The sequence below is a fragment of the Tachypleus tridentatus genome, chromosome 13, assembly GCF_004210375.1.
Source record: "Tachypleus tridentatus isolate NWPU-2018 chromosome 13, ASM421037v1, whole genome shotgun sequence".
In the NCBI taxonomy this organism is placed as follows: Eukaryota; Metazoa; Arthropoda; class Merostomata; order Xiphosura; family Limulidae; genus Tachypleus; species Tachypleus tridentatus.
The window spans coordinates 55,169,075-55,184,325 of record NC_134837.1 but is presented as its reverse complement, the minus strand read 5'-3'; the positions used below and the strand labels follow the sequence as shown (position 1 = coordinate 55,184,325).

At 32.7% G+C, this 15,251-nt stretch overlaps 1 protein-coding gene across 1 annotated transcript in view; it reads right to left on the bottom strand.

The window, feature by feature from the left end:
• Window positions 1–6,224: 6,224 nt before the first annotated feature.
• The window catches only part of LOC143241084 (NHL repeat-containing protein 2-like), a 43,892-nt gene continuing 34,865 nt past the window's right edge, over window positions 6,225–15,251 (bottom strand). Inside the window, exon 10 of the mRNA XM_076484606.1 lies at window positions 6,225–13,686. Coding sequence (XP_076340721.1) covers window positions 13,445–13,686 — 242 coding nt within the window. The 3' untranslated portion in view covers window positions 6,225–13,444. The remainder of the gene's footprint in view (window positions 13,687–15,251) is intronic.

Here is a 15,251-nt window from a genome sequence, read left to right as displayed (position 1 = left end):
TCACTGCCTTTCCTTTCTGAACCATCTATTTTTTCACCTTCCATACAACTCATAAACCTCCCTGAAGACCAACACCACCATTGATTCTCTGCTGCAAAACCAAGAAATTATATATACAAGTCCCATGCCAATTCTTCTTTCTTTCATCACTTTTGCACAAATGAGGATGAAGATTTGCCCCAGGATAGATTTCTCCAACCAACTGCCTTCAGTCATCTTTCAGTCAAGAAAAAATCCTTGCAATGCTCGTCAACCAAATGAAATCCCACCCACAATAAATATCACTCCTTCCTTTCTCAAGTTACCTCAGTATCATTCAGGTTTAATTGGGATAGTCAGGTAGAATTTCTGTACCTGATCAATTAAAAGGGTTCCCTGGGGTACTTCAGTTTCTTCTATAGTAAAGTATCTAAACATAGGATATTTAGATCTCTATCTCCATGATAGACAATAAGTTTGATAACAGTTGTTGGTTAGAAACAAAGCAATAAAGTATTCCACCTATGACCAAAACTTATCATTCCATGTACAGCTTATCACTCCTATCACAACTAGGGAAAAAGAGAAATGTGTTTTCTCGAGCATCCCCAGTGGTCTCCCAAGGTTTTATCCATATCTCAAATCAAAACAACTGCCACAATAAAAACAAACAAGCACCTGAAACAGCATGTTTGATCCTACATTCAAAGATTGTAAGAAAATTGCCCTAATAATCAGGCTATATAAAATCACAAATTCAATTTTAAAAACTATTAACCCCTTCCTACTAGTAATCTCATCAGGTGCTTTTATATTTATTTATTTTTATTTATAATGAATACCACAAAGTCCAACATTATTTAAGCAACACAGTGCTCTTCCAAGAAATATATTTTTAAACTTTATTAACTTCATATAATCTAAAAACATTATTTTAAATAACAAATAGTTTTGACCATAGATTCACATTAGGTGGCAGTTAGTTGAACATAAATTTTTTCAATACACATTCAAGACAACATGGAAGTGTCAAAACATTATCAGTAAAATCAATATAAATGGTTAATGTATGTTTTTGTTCTTTCTTTAGCATTTCAAAAATGTTTAAAGTAAATATTTCATCTTGCAATCTCTGATAATTATTCATTTTATATACACATTAGCACTGTTGGTAAAATTCTCATGTTCTCATAAAATAGTTTTGAAAACCAATTCTGTATTCAAATAATTGACATGTGACATAGATCTGTGGTTAAAACTATTCATTTTTTTAATCTTCTTGTTGTTTCCTTTTTTAGGTCAAAATTTATCTTTTTCATAGGTTGTTTGAAAATATCACATAGCAATATGTTTATTTTCATAATCAAAAATTCAAATAATTAAGAAATCAACAGAATGCTATTAATCATTTTTCTGTTTGTTATATGTTTTTTCCTATTTTGTATGTATATTTTATGTATAAAAATTTATGATTATCAGTAACTTAATTCTATATTATTGTACTGAAAGACATGGTTTTCTGTGGCTTTTCACATCCCTATGTCTCAAAGTTAAGTCAAATTTATACATTAACTCCATTCCACCACTTTCAACTAAAACATATTTCAAATCAGTTTCTGTAATATTCTAATATTTCTTTAGTGGAATTCACACAAAAATTAAATGTTAAAATTTTCATTTATGCAAAATTCTCCAGCATGTTGCCAACAGACATCAAGTGTCAAATTTTTTTCCTTTTCTATATAATAAATTTTAATTAAGAACATTTTCACTGTTTTCTTTTTTGCTTGTTTTTTTACAGGTTATGGCTGCCATCATTTTATGATGTCATATAAGTCCTTTGTTAATTTATAAATAAAACAGTTTTGAAAACAGCTATAAAGATAATTTACATCCAGTTGGATAGAACAAGAATTAGGCTTTTCACATCATAGAAAAGTGTTTTGGGCATTAGTTTATGGCTTTGAAAGAAAAAGTTTATAATCCTGTTGATCACACTGTGATTACAACAGAATATTCAGATGAGTTAGATCTTATTTATTGAATATTACTTTCAAGCTTATGATAGTCAAACAATGTACATAGATTTGTTAACTGGCTACTTAAACATTTTCCAATAGTAATCATAAAATGTTTTAAACAAAAACATTAGTACCATTATCATTGATAGGAAAATATGTTTTCATTAGAAGATAATCAGTTTATTTGATTTACACAAATCAAGGGAGATGCTACTGCATATTAAAAAGAACAAAGAGACTACAGTTGCATGGTTTTCTAAATATCAGTGATTCACCAAACAGCAGACGTAAAAGATGTTTTTTATTATATAATTAACAATTTATTTGATTTACACAAGTCAAAGGGAGTATTACTGCATAATTAAAAAACAAACAAACACTACAGCTGCATGGTTTTTCTCAACAACAGGGATTCACCAAACAATAGATGTTCAAATTTTCTTTGAAAACCCTCATGGCAAAAGTTGATTTTTTTTTCAACCATCTTAGGAAAATATGCTAGTTTTACATAAAATCTTTATTTAGTCCAAAAATTAATCAATCAAAAAATTACACTAATCACATAGTTCTGTATGATAACTGGTTTTATAACCATGCTTTACTACTCATGGCATCTTTCATGTTAAAATGTGACACCTGGTTCTGTTGTGTACTAAAAAATTACATCAATTAAAGAAAACATTTTGTTTACAAGGCATGAATGTTTTGAAATGCACTTATATTTCCTATGAATCTAAAAATATTGTTACAAGTATATTTAATAACTACAACTATAGTATCATTAATCAATAGTTTACTTAGCTATTAAGTGTAAATGGAAAAATAAAACTAAAAATATCTCAGATTTCACTGAAGATGGAATAAATTACAGTGAAGCACCGTTAAGCCGTGGCATTTGGGGGGTCAACCTGGTTAACCGCAGCTTAAACCTTTGTGACTGAAAAGCTGAAGTCGCCAACAGCTCCGCCGAGGAGCCTCATCTGGGCCATTGCGTGATCATTATAATATTAATGTATAGACTGTTCAGATACAATTGACAAGTGCCGTTTTAACACAAACGACCAATGCATTGTGATGGTTCGCTTTTCCCCTTTTTAATACATAAAATATACAACACATGATCCTCATGGGGTAGGAATTTGTCAATATGATATACTCCTTATTAATTCAGAAACTAAAGTGATTTCTATTGGGTTTGTGACCAATATTTATACAATTCCATAAAAATATTGGATTATCGAATTAAAAAATAATACTTTAATTATTGATCACTTTTTTCACGGATTTACCGCGGATTAACTTTAATGTATGGAGAGGTGTGATTCGGTAACAATGGCGGCCTCCATAAAGCTGACATAGAGGGCGGATAAGGTAGATTAACGGTCGATTTCTATTGTAATATATTTTATTTATTTCCCAAATTAAAGCAAATCCTTTTTAAATATCCCCTTGATGTTATAAAGCCAGGATTAAATTCGTAAGCCGCGTTTTTACTACAGCCGGCAAGAGTAATCGAAGCTTCGTATATGGATCTTTTTCCGCAAATATTCGAATGCAATAATATTCGGAAATTCGCCTAATTAATATTAATAAATATTAACTTACCATTGTAGAAAAATGAAGTCAAATCTGAATAAATAACACTTTATTTAACTTTTTTTGGTAGTTGTCTGCTAAAGAGGAAAAAGAAATCCAACTTTTGTGAACATTGCATTGTGGGTACAAGATTACAGTAAACCTTCTTAAAGTTGCTACTTTGGCGCGCCAAAAGACTTTAAATATGGAGGATCAAGGCAGAAAGTCTGCTGTTTGGAAGTATTTTAAACTAGATGGAAAGAAGGCAGAGTGTCAGCTCTGCAAAGCAAACCTGTCATTTTGTGGAGGTACAACAAACCTAAGAAATCATATGAGTAACAGGCATAGTGGAATTTCTTTAACTTCCAACAAACAGGTGAGCAGTGAGCACATGGCTGTTTGACATTTCTGAACCTGCAGGAATATTCTGTGTTTAAAATTATATTATCCCATTTTTTTAAATATATGTTTTATATTTATTTTATGTATAGCTAGCAAATATATAATTAATTATTCACCTGCATTTGCAGGACTCTAAAAATGTTACTGCTGCACCTACACTGAGACAAACAACACTCCTGTAGCTGAATCCCTGTGCTACCAAAATGAATGTACACAGCACTGAGAGAATAAACAGGAGCCTGGCTCTTATGTGTGCTGTAGATCTTAGACCACTCAGTTTTGTTGAGGGTGTAGGATTTAGATATTTTGCAAACCAGTTAAACCCATCATACAAAGTTCCTTGTAGAAATACTGTTGGTAACTACCTTACAAAACTGTACAATGATGCCAAGACAGAGATGATTGGAGAACTGAGAGACCAGCATGTTTCACTGACCACTGATTTGTGGACTAGTAATGCAATGCAAGGTTACATTACTATCACAGAACAACACATTGACTTGCAATGGAAAATGCACTCAAATGTTCTTGGCACCAGACTCTTTTCTGATAGACACACAGGTCAAAATATTGCTTCTGAAATTCACAATCTGTGTTCTGAATTTCTAAACACCAACAATATTGTCCACTTAACTACTGATAATGCTGCAAATATGCTTGTGGCAGCAGAAAAGTTAGGCATTTCTCACTCTGGCTGTTTTGCCCACAGCCTTCAGTTAGCTCTGCAAGATGGGCTTAAGCTTGCACCCATTGCAAAAGCCCTTGGGGCAGAGAGAAGGTTGGTTACATTCTTCAACCATTCTGTTCTGGCCACAAGTGCCCTAAAACAAAAGCAAGTTCAGATGGCTACTGAAGCCCAGAAGGAACAAGTAAAGAAGGGTCCCATCATTGCAAAGAACCTTATACAGGATTGCCCTACAAGATGGAACTCTGCTGGAGATGGTGCAGCGACTGGTAGAGCTCAGAGTGCCCATATATGCAGTGTTGGTAGATGCTACCATTGTAAAAAGTGGAGAAAGATTTGACATTGATGATGTCTTTTGGGACACGATGCATACAATAATCCCAATACTTCATCCTTTTGCAGAAGCCACTGAAATTCTTGGGAAGGAAGATCTTCCCACAGGGTCCTCAATTTACCCTCTGCTGACAGATATGATGGAGGACCTTAAGACCACAGAGGAAGACAAAGCACTAGCTAAGCAGTTGAAAAAAAACAATCAGTATGGGATTGGTGAAAAGATTTAAATTCTTGTCAGAAGATGGAGGAATCATTAATGAAGGTCTGAATAGTTCCCTGCTGAAAGCTTCAGCACTTGATCCTAGATATAAAGTCTAAAATTTTGACCGAAAGTCAGAGAAAGGAACTTCATGCCAACATAGCAGAAGAAATCAGGAGATCAAGCAACACTGCAGAAGTCAAGAAGGAACCTGAGGCAGATGAGGTAACAGAACCACCTGTAAAAAAACCCATTATGTCAAAAGTTTTGAGTTATGTAATGGGTGATACAGTAGACTTGACAGAAGGCAGTGATGTTTCTTCAGTTGAGGAAGAGTTGGCTGATTTTGTCAGAGAGCCTCTAAGGCCACCAAACCCTCTTCAGTGGTGGTCTGTGTACAGGTCAAGGTTTCCATCAATTGCTTCAGTTGCTAGGAAATACCTGTCTATACCTGGTACATCAGTACCAAGCGAACGCACATTCAGCACAGCAGGTTTGACCGTCCAGCAAGCTAAGGGCTTCCCTTAACCCTGAACATGTGGATCAATTGGTGTTCCTGAACAAGAACTTGAAGTCAGCAGTCAAAGCCAACATGACAGTCCCTTCTGATTTTCTCCCTGCATCTGATGCTCTCCCTGCAGTTACAGTTACCTGTACCCCTTCGAGTGCTGCCAGTACTAGCTCACAGGTCTCTAATCCAGTTTATCCCCAACTTCCTGGGCTTCCATCCTCAAATGTAAGGAGGAAACACCATGAACAGGAATGTGCATACACTCAGTATTTTCAGTGAAAGTTGTTTTATGAGGTTTTTTTACAAATGTTTTATTGTTAGTGTTTAACTTTTAATATTTTCCAAGTAACAATGGACAGAGCATTAATAATTGACCAGGATGTGGAACAGGTCTATGTGGCTGCAGCATAAACTCAGTATTTTATGTCTATTTTAACTTGATTAGTGTTAATTGTTTTCTGATGTTTTTTATGTTCATTAATAAAGTTCATGTTTATTAATAATGTTGTTTCCCCAGTGTGTAGAATAAAAGAAAACAAACAACAATAATTATTTCGACAAGTATTTTATTCAACACAGTATAGTAATATAATTACATAAATAAAATAATAATGGACAACAATTTTACAGCATCAAAATAAGAAAAAACAGGTCACAGGTGCCAGAAGTCAGCTTTTGTACAGAGGGCTCACATTGAACAGAGCAGCAACAATATGGTTTACAGTAATACATTACCCATGGTGCACTGTGACAGGAAGTTCAAGAAAAGAATGTAAACTTCAGTAAATGATGAAAAACAAGTTATTTCTACTCTTTACTGGCATAAATATTGCAATTTAAGGTAAGTTAATTATTAATTAATAATTCTAAAACTATCTAACAAGTATATGCACGAATATTCGGATATTCACGAATTTTCGCCCACGAATATTCGAGTGCCGTTCTGACATTCGTTGACCGGCCTAGTTTTTACACGTTCTTAAATTAGCGGTGAGCCGCGATAATCCTCGCTCACAAGACTTGCTACAGCGGCTTAAGCAATTTCGCAGTTTACTGGTCCGCGGCTTAATGGCGCTCCACTGTATTTTGAAACATCAGAAACTTGTAAATAAATTTTTTTGTGTTTTGCCAACCACCTTCATTATTATTAGACTTTGTTTTCCTAATCATGAATCTACTGTCAGTGTTTTAAACCAGATGGTAGAGGACAAACACCCAATAACTTTTCAGATGGCATGAAGAGATTGATTTAAAGACTAAAAAAGCAACCCTTGATACAAGTTTCATATAGAATGTTGATCAAATAAACTGACAGTATCTTTTTCCATTTCAAAGTAGTAAATGTAAACTCCAGAACTCGGATGCATTCGCCACCTGCAAAAAACAACTACTACAACAAGAACTTAAACTGAAACATAAGCCCTATATATCAACACCTAACCTACAATGTCAAAATAAAGATAACCAAAAGTATGTTTTGTGTATTTGATGTGCTTAAACCCATACAATCTTATAACCAAACAGGACAAAGTCCAAGACAGAAAACTTCAAAAATTGTGACTTGTGACTATTCACATTCTTCTCCAGGATTTAATCCTAATAATGTAATATTTGAGTAATCTTCAACTTTATAACGTTTATAAATGAACTCTAATAAAAGGCTTTACATTTAGCATTCCACCTTTCAAACTCAACTATACTAATTAAGCTTATAATTTTGAAAAAAAATCTTACAGAACCCTTCCTTTCCTTTGTTCACTAAGTTAAACAACAATACAATGCACAATCTTGTAAAATCTAAACTAAAAACATTGCTCACAAGCTCTTAAAACTGTCATTAAGCTTTGTCACTAAGAAAAAACTGATTTCTGTCAATAGTTGCCAGGAGAGGGTCACATTTTAATCACTTGCATCACTAAACAGTAATTGTTCTCTTTCAGTAAGTCAGTAGACATTAAATTGACATTATATGAGGGATACTTAACACTGCAATTTCTTATCCAAAACTTTTAGGAATGAGATCTCACATTTTCTCAAGATCCTTAAAAGTCAAAATATGATCTCTGAAATGACTTTTCAAGCAATTGCTTTATGTGGCCCTAAACATGGTATTCTTTACGGCCTACCAAAAGGTGACAAATATGGATAGCCTCTGTCTTATCCTCTCAGATGTAGGTTCCTCTCCAAATTTACTGTTCCTATTTTTAAACTCCTCACTTTAAATAAAGTTACTATTACAAATTCTTTTACCTGTGCTTCTGAAATCTCTACAGTTGCCCCTGCTGATCAGTATTCTATGACCAGCTTCAATATTGAAACTTTCTATATTAATATTCCCTTAATGAAATTTTTGATTGAATCACATATTCCCTCTTTCCTTCTGATACTGAGCAGTATTTTATTTAAGCCAATAAATAATTCTTGGAACTTCATGCCCTTTCCATGAAGTTAAAACATTTTCTCTTTAATAATGTCATTTATGACCAGATAGATAAAATTGTCATAGAATATCAGCTGCACCAAACATTAACCAATAGGCTTTTATGCTAAAATGAATGCTGTTTTGACAATCATGTTTCTAAGTTCTATTCTTACCTTAATTCCTAACACTCAAATATCAAGTTCACATCTTAATCCATAGGCAGAGTTGAAAAAGTTAAATTGGTAAAACAAATAATCTAACTTCTTAACTTCATTTCCCAAAAGTATTGGACAAATGGCTACTAGAAATCCGTTTATTTTGAAACATTCAGACAAATATTTACCAACATGCAACACTGGGAAAACTTGGAAATATTGTAAACTAGAATGCATATATTAATAATATAGTTTATTGGTGGTTTTCTGAAACAAAGTATGCATCACACTATGGTGCATGTGTGTTGTTGTTGAACAGGCAAGATTTTCATGTTTTATGCACAACTTATGAGCCCCTTTAGTGATGATCTATTCAAAAATAATTCTCAAACACAATCACAAAAGTAATCAAACTCAATCTAGACATATAATCACTTCAAGGCCTAAACTTGTGAGTGACTTAGCCTATAACAAGTAACTTATTTGTAAGTTGTAAAACTAAACAATTTAAAGTTTACATTAAAAACAATGTAATCATAAGCATGGTAAAGTTGGGTACTAAAGAGGCTTACTTAGCTGCATGCTTAGTAAGCCTGTAAGGTCTTAATGCCAGTAATGCAGCCTAACCCAGTGTTTCCCAAACTGTGTTCCGAGGAGTTCCAGGGCTGTGAGGCAAACTCACAGGAGCTCACCAAAATATTTCAAAATTTTGAGAAAACCATAATGATATTAACATCTGTTGGACACTACACAAACTATTGGTTTAAGGTGGTTCACAGTTTTAACATTAGATAGCGTTACATCCCTTTCAAAAATGTTCTTGAATGTTTGAGATATGTTTTTATTAATTTGTACTTTTGGCCATGTCAGTAACTTCTCAAACTTTCTTGTTTCTTATATTTTGTATATAAATACCTTTCAACTGTCCTGGTCCATTAGTAATAGAAATTACTGAAGGGTGTTGTTATCAAAGGTCTGCAAGCTCTAGCAAAATTCAGTGACTTATTTTGCAGATTTTTAGCCTTTGTGCATAAAAATGGAAATTGTTTTAACATTAACAAGCATGGGAGTGACGAAAAGGATGGCAAACCACAGACCAGTGATGAAGTTGTGAATAAATGGAAATATGATGATAGTTATCTTGATTTCGATTTTACTTTGGTAGATGTCAATCATGAAGAGAGTCTGAAGTGTGTATTATGTCTAAAAGTTTTGGCTCCAGAGTGCAAGCTACCAACTAAACTAAAATGCCACTTAGAGACCAATCTTCCTAACATGGCTAGTAAATCCCCTGATTACTTTACCAGAAAGTTCAAAGAATTGAAAGAACAAAAAGGTACATTTTTGGAACAAGCATCAATACCAAGCAATGTTTTGCTAGTATCCTACAAGGTGGCATAAGAGTTGAGAAATGTAAAAAATCCTCACACCATTGCAGAAAAACTGATTATACCAGCTGCAGTGGATATGGTGAGCATTATGGTTGGTGAATCTGTGTGAAGACTGCTTTTAAAGGTGCCTTTATCCACCAATACTATCAGTTGTAAAATTCAACACATGGCTGAAGACCTCAACAATCAGCTAACTAAAACAAATGAAAGGGAAGGAATTTTGGTTAGTTAAATGAGGCGTTGAATAGTAACAAGCATACTCATTTGATTTGCTACACGATTCGTGGATGGTGACAAAATTGTGGAAGACCTTCTCTTCTGTAAAAGTACCACTGCAGAAGTAGGTATAAAGCTCAAGACTTGAGATCCTTGACACTTTTGTGTGTGAAAACAACTTAGACTGGACTAAGTGCATTGGCATTTGTACTGATGCTGGTTGCTCTATGTCCAACTGTTATGGAGGATTGCAAGCACTCATACAAAGCAAAGCTCTTGATGCACTGTGAACCCAATGCATAATCCACAGGGAAGCCATTGCATCAAAAAAAACAAAGTCCTAGAAAGTGTGTTGAAAGTGGTGAACTTTATGAAAACTCTGCCACAGAAGGCAAGGTCTTTTAAAAACTGTGTGAGGATATGGGATCTGAGCACACATCTTTGTTGTACTGCTGTAGCTCGCAATAATTCTCCCATAGGAATTTAGCATCCTGTGTATTCGAATTATGACAGGAACTCTTATCTTGAAGAAAAAGAACATGAATGTGGTAAAAAAATTTGTGGATACTGATTTTTTGTCAAAATTAGAATACCTGTGTGATCTCTTCAAAAATGTGAATGCACTGAATCTCTCTGTGCAGGAAAGTAACACACATATTGTGAAACTTGCAGAAAATGTTTCAGCCTTGAGAAAAAGTTACTACTATGGAGAGAAAAAATGAATAAAAATGATGGCAAAGACTGTTTATTCCTGTTACAGCAGTTTTTTTTACATCCAATGAAGTTGATTTGACCCACAAACTAAAATCTGCTTTTAAGGAGCACCTACCTAACACAGCTCAGTGACTGGTTTAAAAATTACTTTCCAGAAGATATGGAGTAGTCTGCATGGATCCAAGACCCATTCAGGGCTAAGGCCCCATCTGAATTTACCTCTGCAGATCTTATTGAGCTGTCTTGTGACAAGACTTTAAAAACAAAATTTGGCAGCATGAAACTAATTGAGTTTTGGATATCAGTGAAAAATGAATATACGCTGCTAAGTGCTAAAACTCAGTGAATCCCAACTCCATTGGCAAAATCATATCTCTGTGAAGATGGGTTTTCAACAGTTGTTGTGATAAAAAGTAAGTACTGTGTGAAAATGAATGTGGAAAAGGAAACGAGGGTGGGGGTGTCCAATATGATTCCAAAATTTGAGAAGGTGTGCAGTGCTCAACAAGTGCACATATCCCATTAGTTATTGTAGTTATTTAAAAATTAAATAAAAATATTGTTTTTATTTTCAATTTATATGTATTATTCTTTCAAATGGCTACTAAGTTGTTAGGACATAAATACTTATTATGTTGTTTCGACCTAACTATTTAATAAATGGAACTGTTAGGTTTTCCTTTTGCCTAGGGGTGCAGTGCTGAAACACTAAGGGCACTGTGAACCAAGAAAGTTTGGGATAAGTAATTCTTGATGATGAGAAACCCACTTGAAATAAAAATATATCTCAGAAAGGCTGGTATGGGTATTAACACACTTTTACTGATAAGGAGAGAACAAAGTTTCAACCTTCTTAACCTGAAGATGACCTAGGAAGGTTGAAACGTTTTCTCTCCTTATCAGTAAAAGTATTAATACCCATACCAGCTGTTCTGAGATATAAAGTTTGGGATAAGCTGGCATAACCTAAAAGTCCTAGACTAGATCTAATAGTATCTTGATATAAATCATAACTCCATTATATTAATAGCACCTATTAGCATTTGAGTCTTTTGCAAAATATTTAGAATTACACTGGAAAAATTTTGCAAAAGTGAAATTGAGGCCTACATGATGTTTCCACAGTCACCTCATTTTTACCTGTCAAATATCAACTTTTTTCACAGCTGAATATACGCACAAATATAAAAGTGATTTGATATGACTTACAGAATGACAATATAAAATTATTACAATAATTTTGTCAATTTTTTTATAATCTGGATTTAGAATAAAGAATACTGGAAGCCTTAGATTTTGATTCATGAATAACTTCATTGATGCATGAGATTTTTAACACAGTTCCCTGGGCAACAGGCTCTGACTACATTTCAAAAGCTGTTTAGTTTCAAAGTGGCTTTGCTCTGCTGCTATCCATGCAGAGAAAATGATTTTTTCCCATTCTTAAATGCCAGTATTACCAAAAAAGGTAAACATAAAACTATTTTTACAGACCTTTATACCAATTTTAGTAGTTTCACCCCAACTTCCTAAAATGTAATCTAGTCATGTCACTGTTAAACAAAAATTTTAATTTTTGTTCAAATTATTTTATGACAAAGTAAACTTATGCACAAATACCTGTTAAATAATGTTTATCCAATAGATTTTCTAATCTAACAAACATTACATGTAAATCCCTCAACAACAAATTCTAACCACCAGTCAATGTGCACACACAGTCTCCAAATTTCCTATCATTATCTCTCTTCCTTTTATAGGTTCACTGTCCTTACAACATTAAAAATAACTTCCAGTCTGTCCTCAACTTTAGCTAATATAAATATATAACCTTCATATTAAACACTTATTTCAAGATAAAGTACCTAAACTTCTAAAAACTCTGTTCATTGCTTGTGCATAAGTATACATGTAATGATTGTTACATGATGAAACAAAATGGTGTTTGCAAACTAGTCTGTGAACCTTTAAGAGTATCCAAAAAAACTGATGCTCAGTACTTAAATGTAGTTATTCATCAATTTTTTTAGATGTTGAAAGCCACCAGTCACAATATACAGTTTCTCTGTTATTACAACAGAATTTTCATAGCTTGAAGAAGGTTTACTAATGGATAAAGACAATCCTACTCTTAACTTACAAACCTCTTTAGTTCTACAATTATTTTAAATTTTCCCACTTAAAAGTCAACTGGTTTGCAGTAACATCTGTAATCATGTTTATTCTTCTATTTATTGCTTTACATAACAAATAAATAAACTAGTGATAAAAATAGTATAGTTATAGTTAATATTCTTGTAACATTATTTTCAGATTTCACTGAAAATGGAATAAATGTATTCTAAGACATTCAAACCTTGTAAATAAAATGTTTAATAACTGCCTTCATCTTTATTATTAAACTTCATTTTACCCACCATGAATCCATTGCCAATAACATCTGTCATGTTGATGCGTGGTATCTGGTTCTATGATTATGTTTTACCAACAATTGCATCTATTTGTACTTATGTACAATGTCTGGATACACAATCATATTGTACCAACAATGAGATCTGTCATACTGATGCTTCATTACAGATTGCTTTATTATTATATACCAACCATACCCTCACTACTGTTCTATCATGTGTTTTTGGTTGTAAGTTGATTAAATGAAGTCTACTAAGTAATATTTACTTTTCAAATTAAGAGTTAGACACAAAATCTGAGAATTCATAATACATGTATAACAAGATTTTTTTTTTCAAAGATATTACGATCTTACAAACCTTGATTTGGCTGCCTCTAGAGCTAAAATTAAATGTGATAATTATTTTCTTACCCATATTCAACAGTTCATTCTATGAAACACTTCAAATTGAGACTCGCTTCAAGTTGACCTGTTTTACAGATGACAACGACCACTTTGAACAGAATAGTTTTCATATAACATACACCAAGTTCCTTTTTACACAGAAACAAATGAACTTCCACATCAACTTTAACAGGATATGTAGTTCTAGACTCTGCAGGCACTGATAACTGGATAGGAGTGTTAATGTCAGCATTCATTTGTAGTGCTGTCAATTTTGATGAATCTGTTTAAAAAATATCAAACTAGTCACACCATATAATAGATATACATAGTTTTAAACTATTACATATATCTGTAGTTTCTTTTGTCTAAAAATATTTCATATAAGCATTAACATATAATTTGTGGGTTGTAACAATGAAAACATAGTAATTATTCCACTGAGCAAAATTAAATTTCCATAGATGAAGTATTTACTTTAACGTATATTTTAAATATCACTTTTCCTCTTTATGGAAGCTGAATGGGACAATACTTTAACATGAAACTAAAAAGTGAGAGAAAATATCAACTTAATTCAAAATAAAGTAAGCCCAAACAGAATCAACTGAAATTTGGGAACAGTTATGTCATGTTCCTCTGCCAGGTTTTGAGTGTCCAGCACAGTTAACCCTTTCACGACAGATCACAGGACAAAAGTTGTGACATCACATTTGTTGACTTGCATTCAAAATTTTATTGAACTATTACTTTATTAATTTATGTCAAGTTTGAAATCAAGTTGTAGATTATAATTCAAACTTTATGTTATATGTGAGTTAATTTCTTAATTTAAAAATAAATATTAAAAGAACACACCTAAATATATATTTTAGAGAGTCATGTGGTATGTTGAATGAAGCACTGTTTAAAATTAGACGTCTGTGATGTCAAATTAGTAAGTTTATAATTTCGTACAAATTAGGAACTCAAATTACTAATATTGAAAAGCTAGAATATAAAATAAGAACTTCATATCTTTTTATTTTGCTGAGGTATGATTTATATACTGAATCAAACATGGTGGCCCATTCAACTCTTTCTATTTTTTGAAACATTCCCTTATATGCTCAAACTACAATATATGACATGTGAATAACCAATAAACAGTTTAGAATGTCCTCTAAATGGTTTACTCAGCCATTTCTATGAAAAGGCTACAACATTCTTTTAATCTAAAATTGCATGAAGGTAAGTTGTTTTTAGTCTGCTCAAAGTTCCATGTTTTTAAAATCTCAATACAATTTAGTTACTAAGCATAATAAATTATAGTGGAATTTTATGGTATTAGTATAATTATTTGTGTTATTTTTGGTTATTTAACTGTATACATACATATATATATATATATATAAACCCTAAAAAATTGTTTTGTTTGATATCCTGCAAGTGTTAAATTTTAAAAGGCCTAGCAACCTATGTCCAGCAGCAATTGAGATCATAGGTCATAGCAAGAAGAGATATTTGCTTTACTTCTAGATTTATCATTCCATATTTTAAGAAAAATAAGTTTAATAATTTATTTCTAAATAGTAACAATGTATACTGATATATATATAATTGAATTATGACTGTATAAAACAAAATACTAATCCACTAAAACAGCCTAGACTCAGAAAACTAAAGGTTAATTTTATATTACTGGACACATAACATGAGTGCATGTGCACAACATCAATGCAAGTTACATAATGTTAGCTAGGCAGGATTGGAAGACCACTATAATAAAAAATAAATATAGCGTTATGAGACTTAAGCTACTTAGATTAAACACTTGTATTTTCATGTTACAATATGTAGTCATTCTAG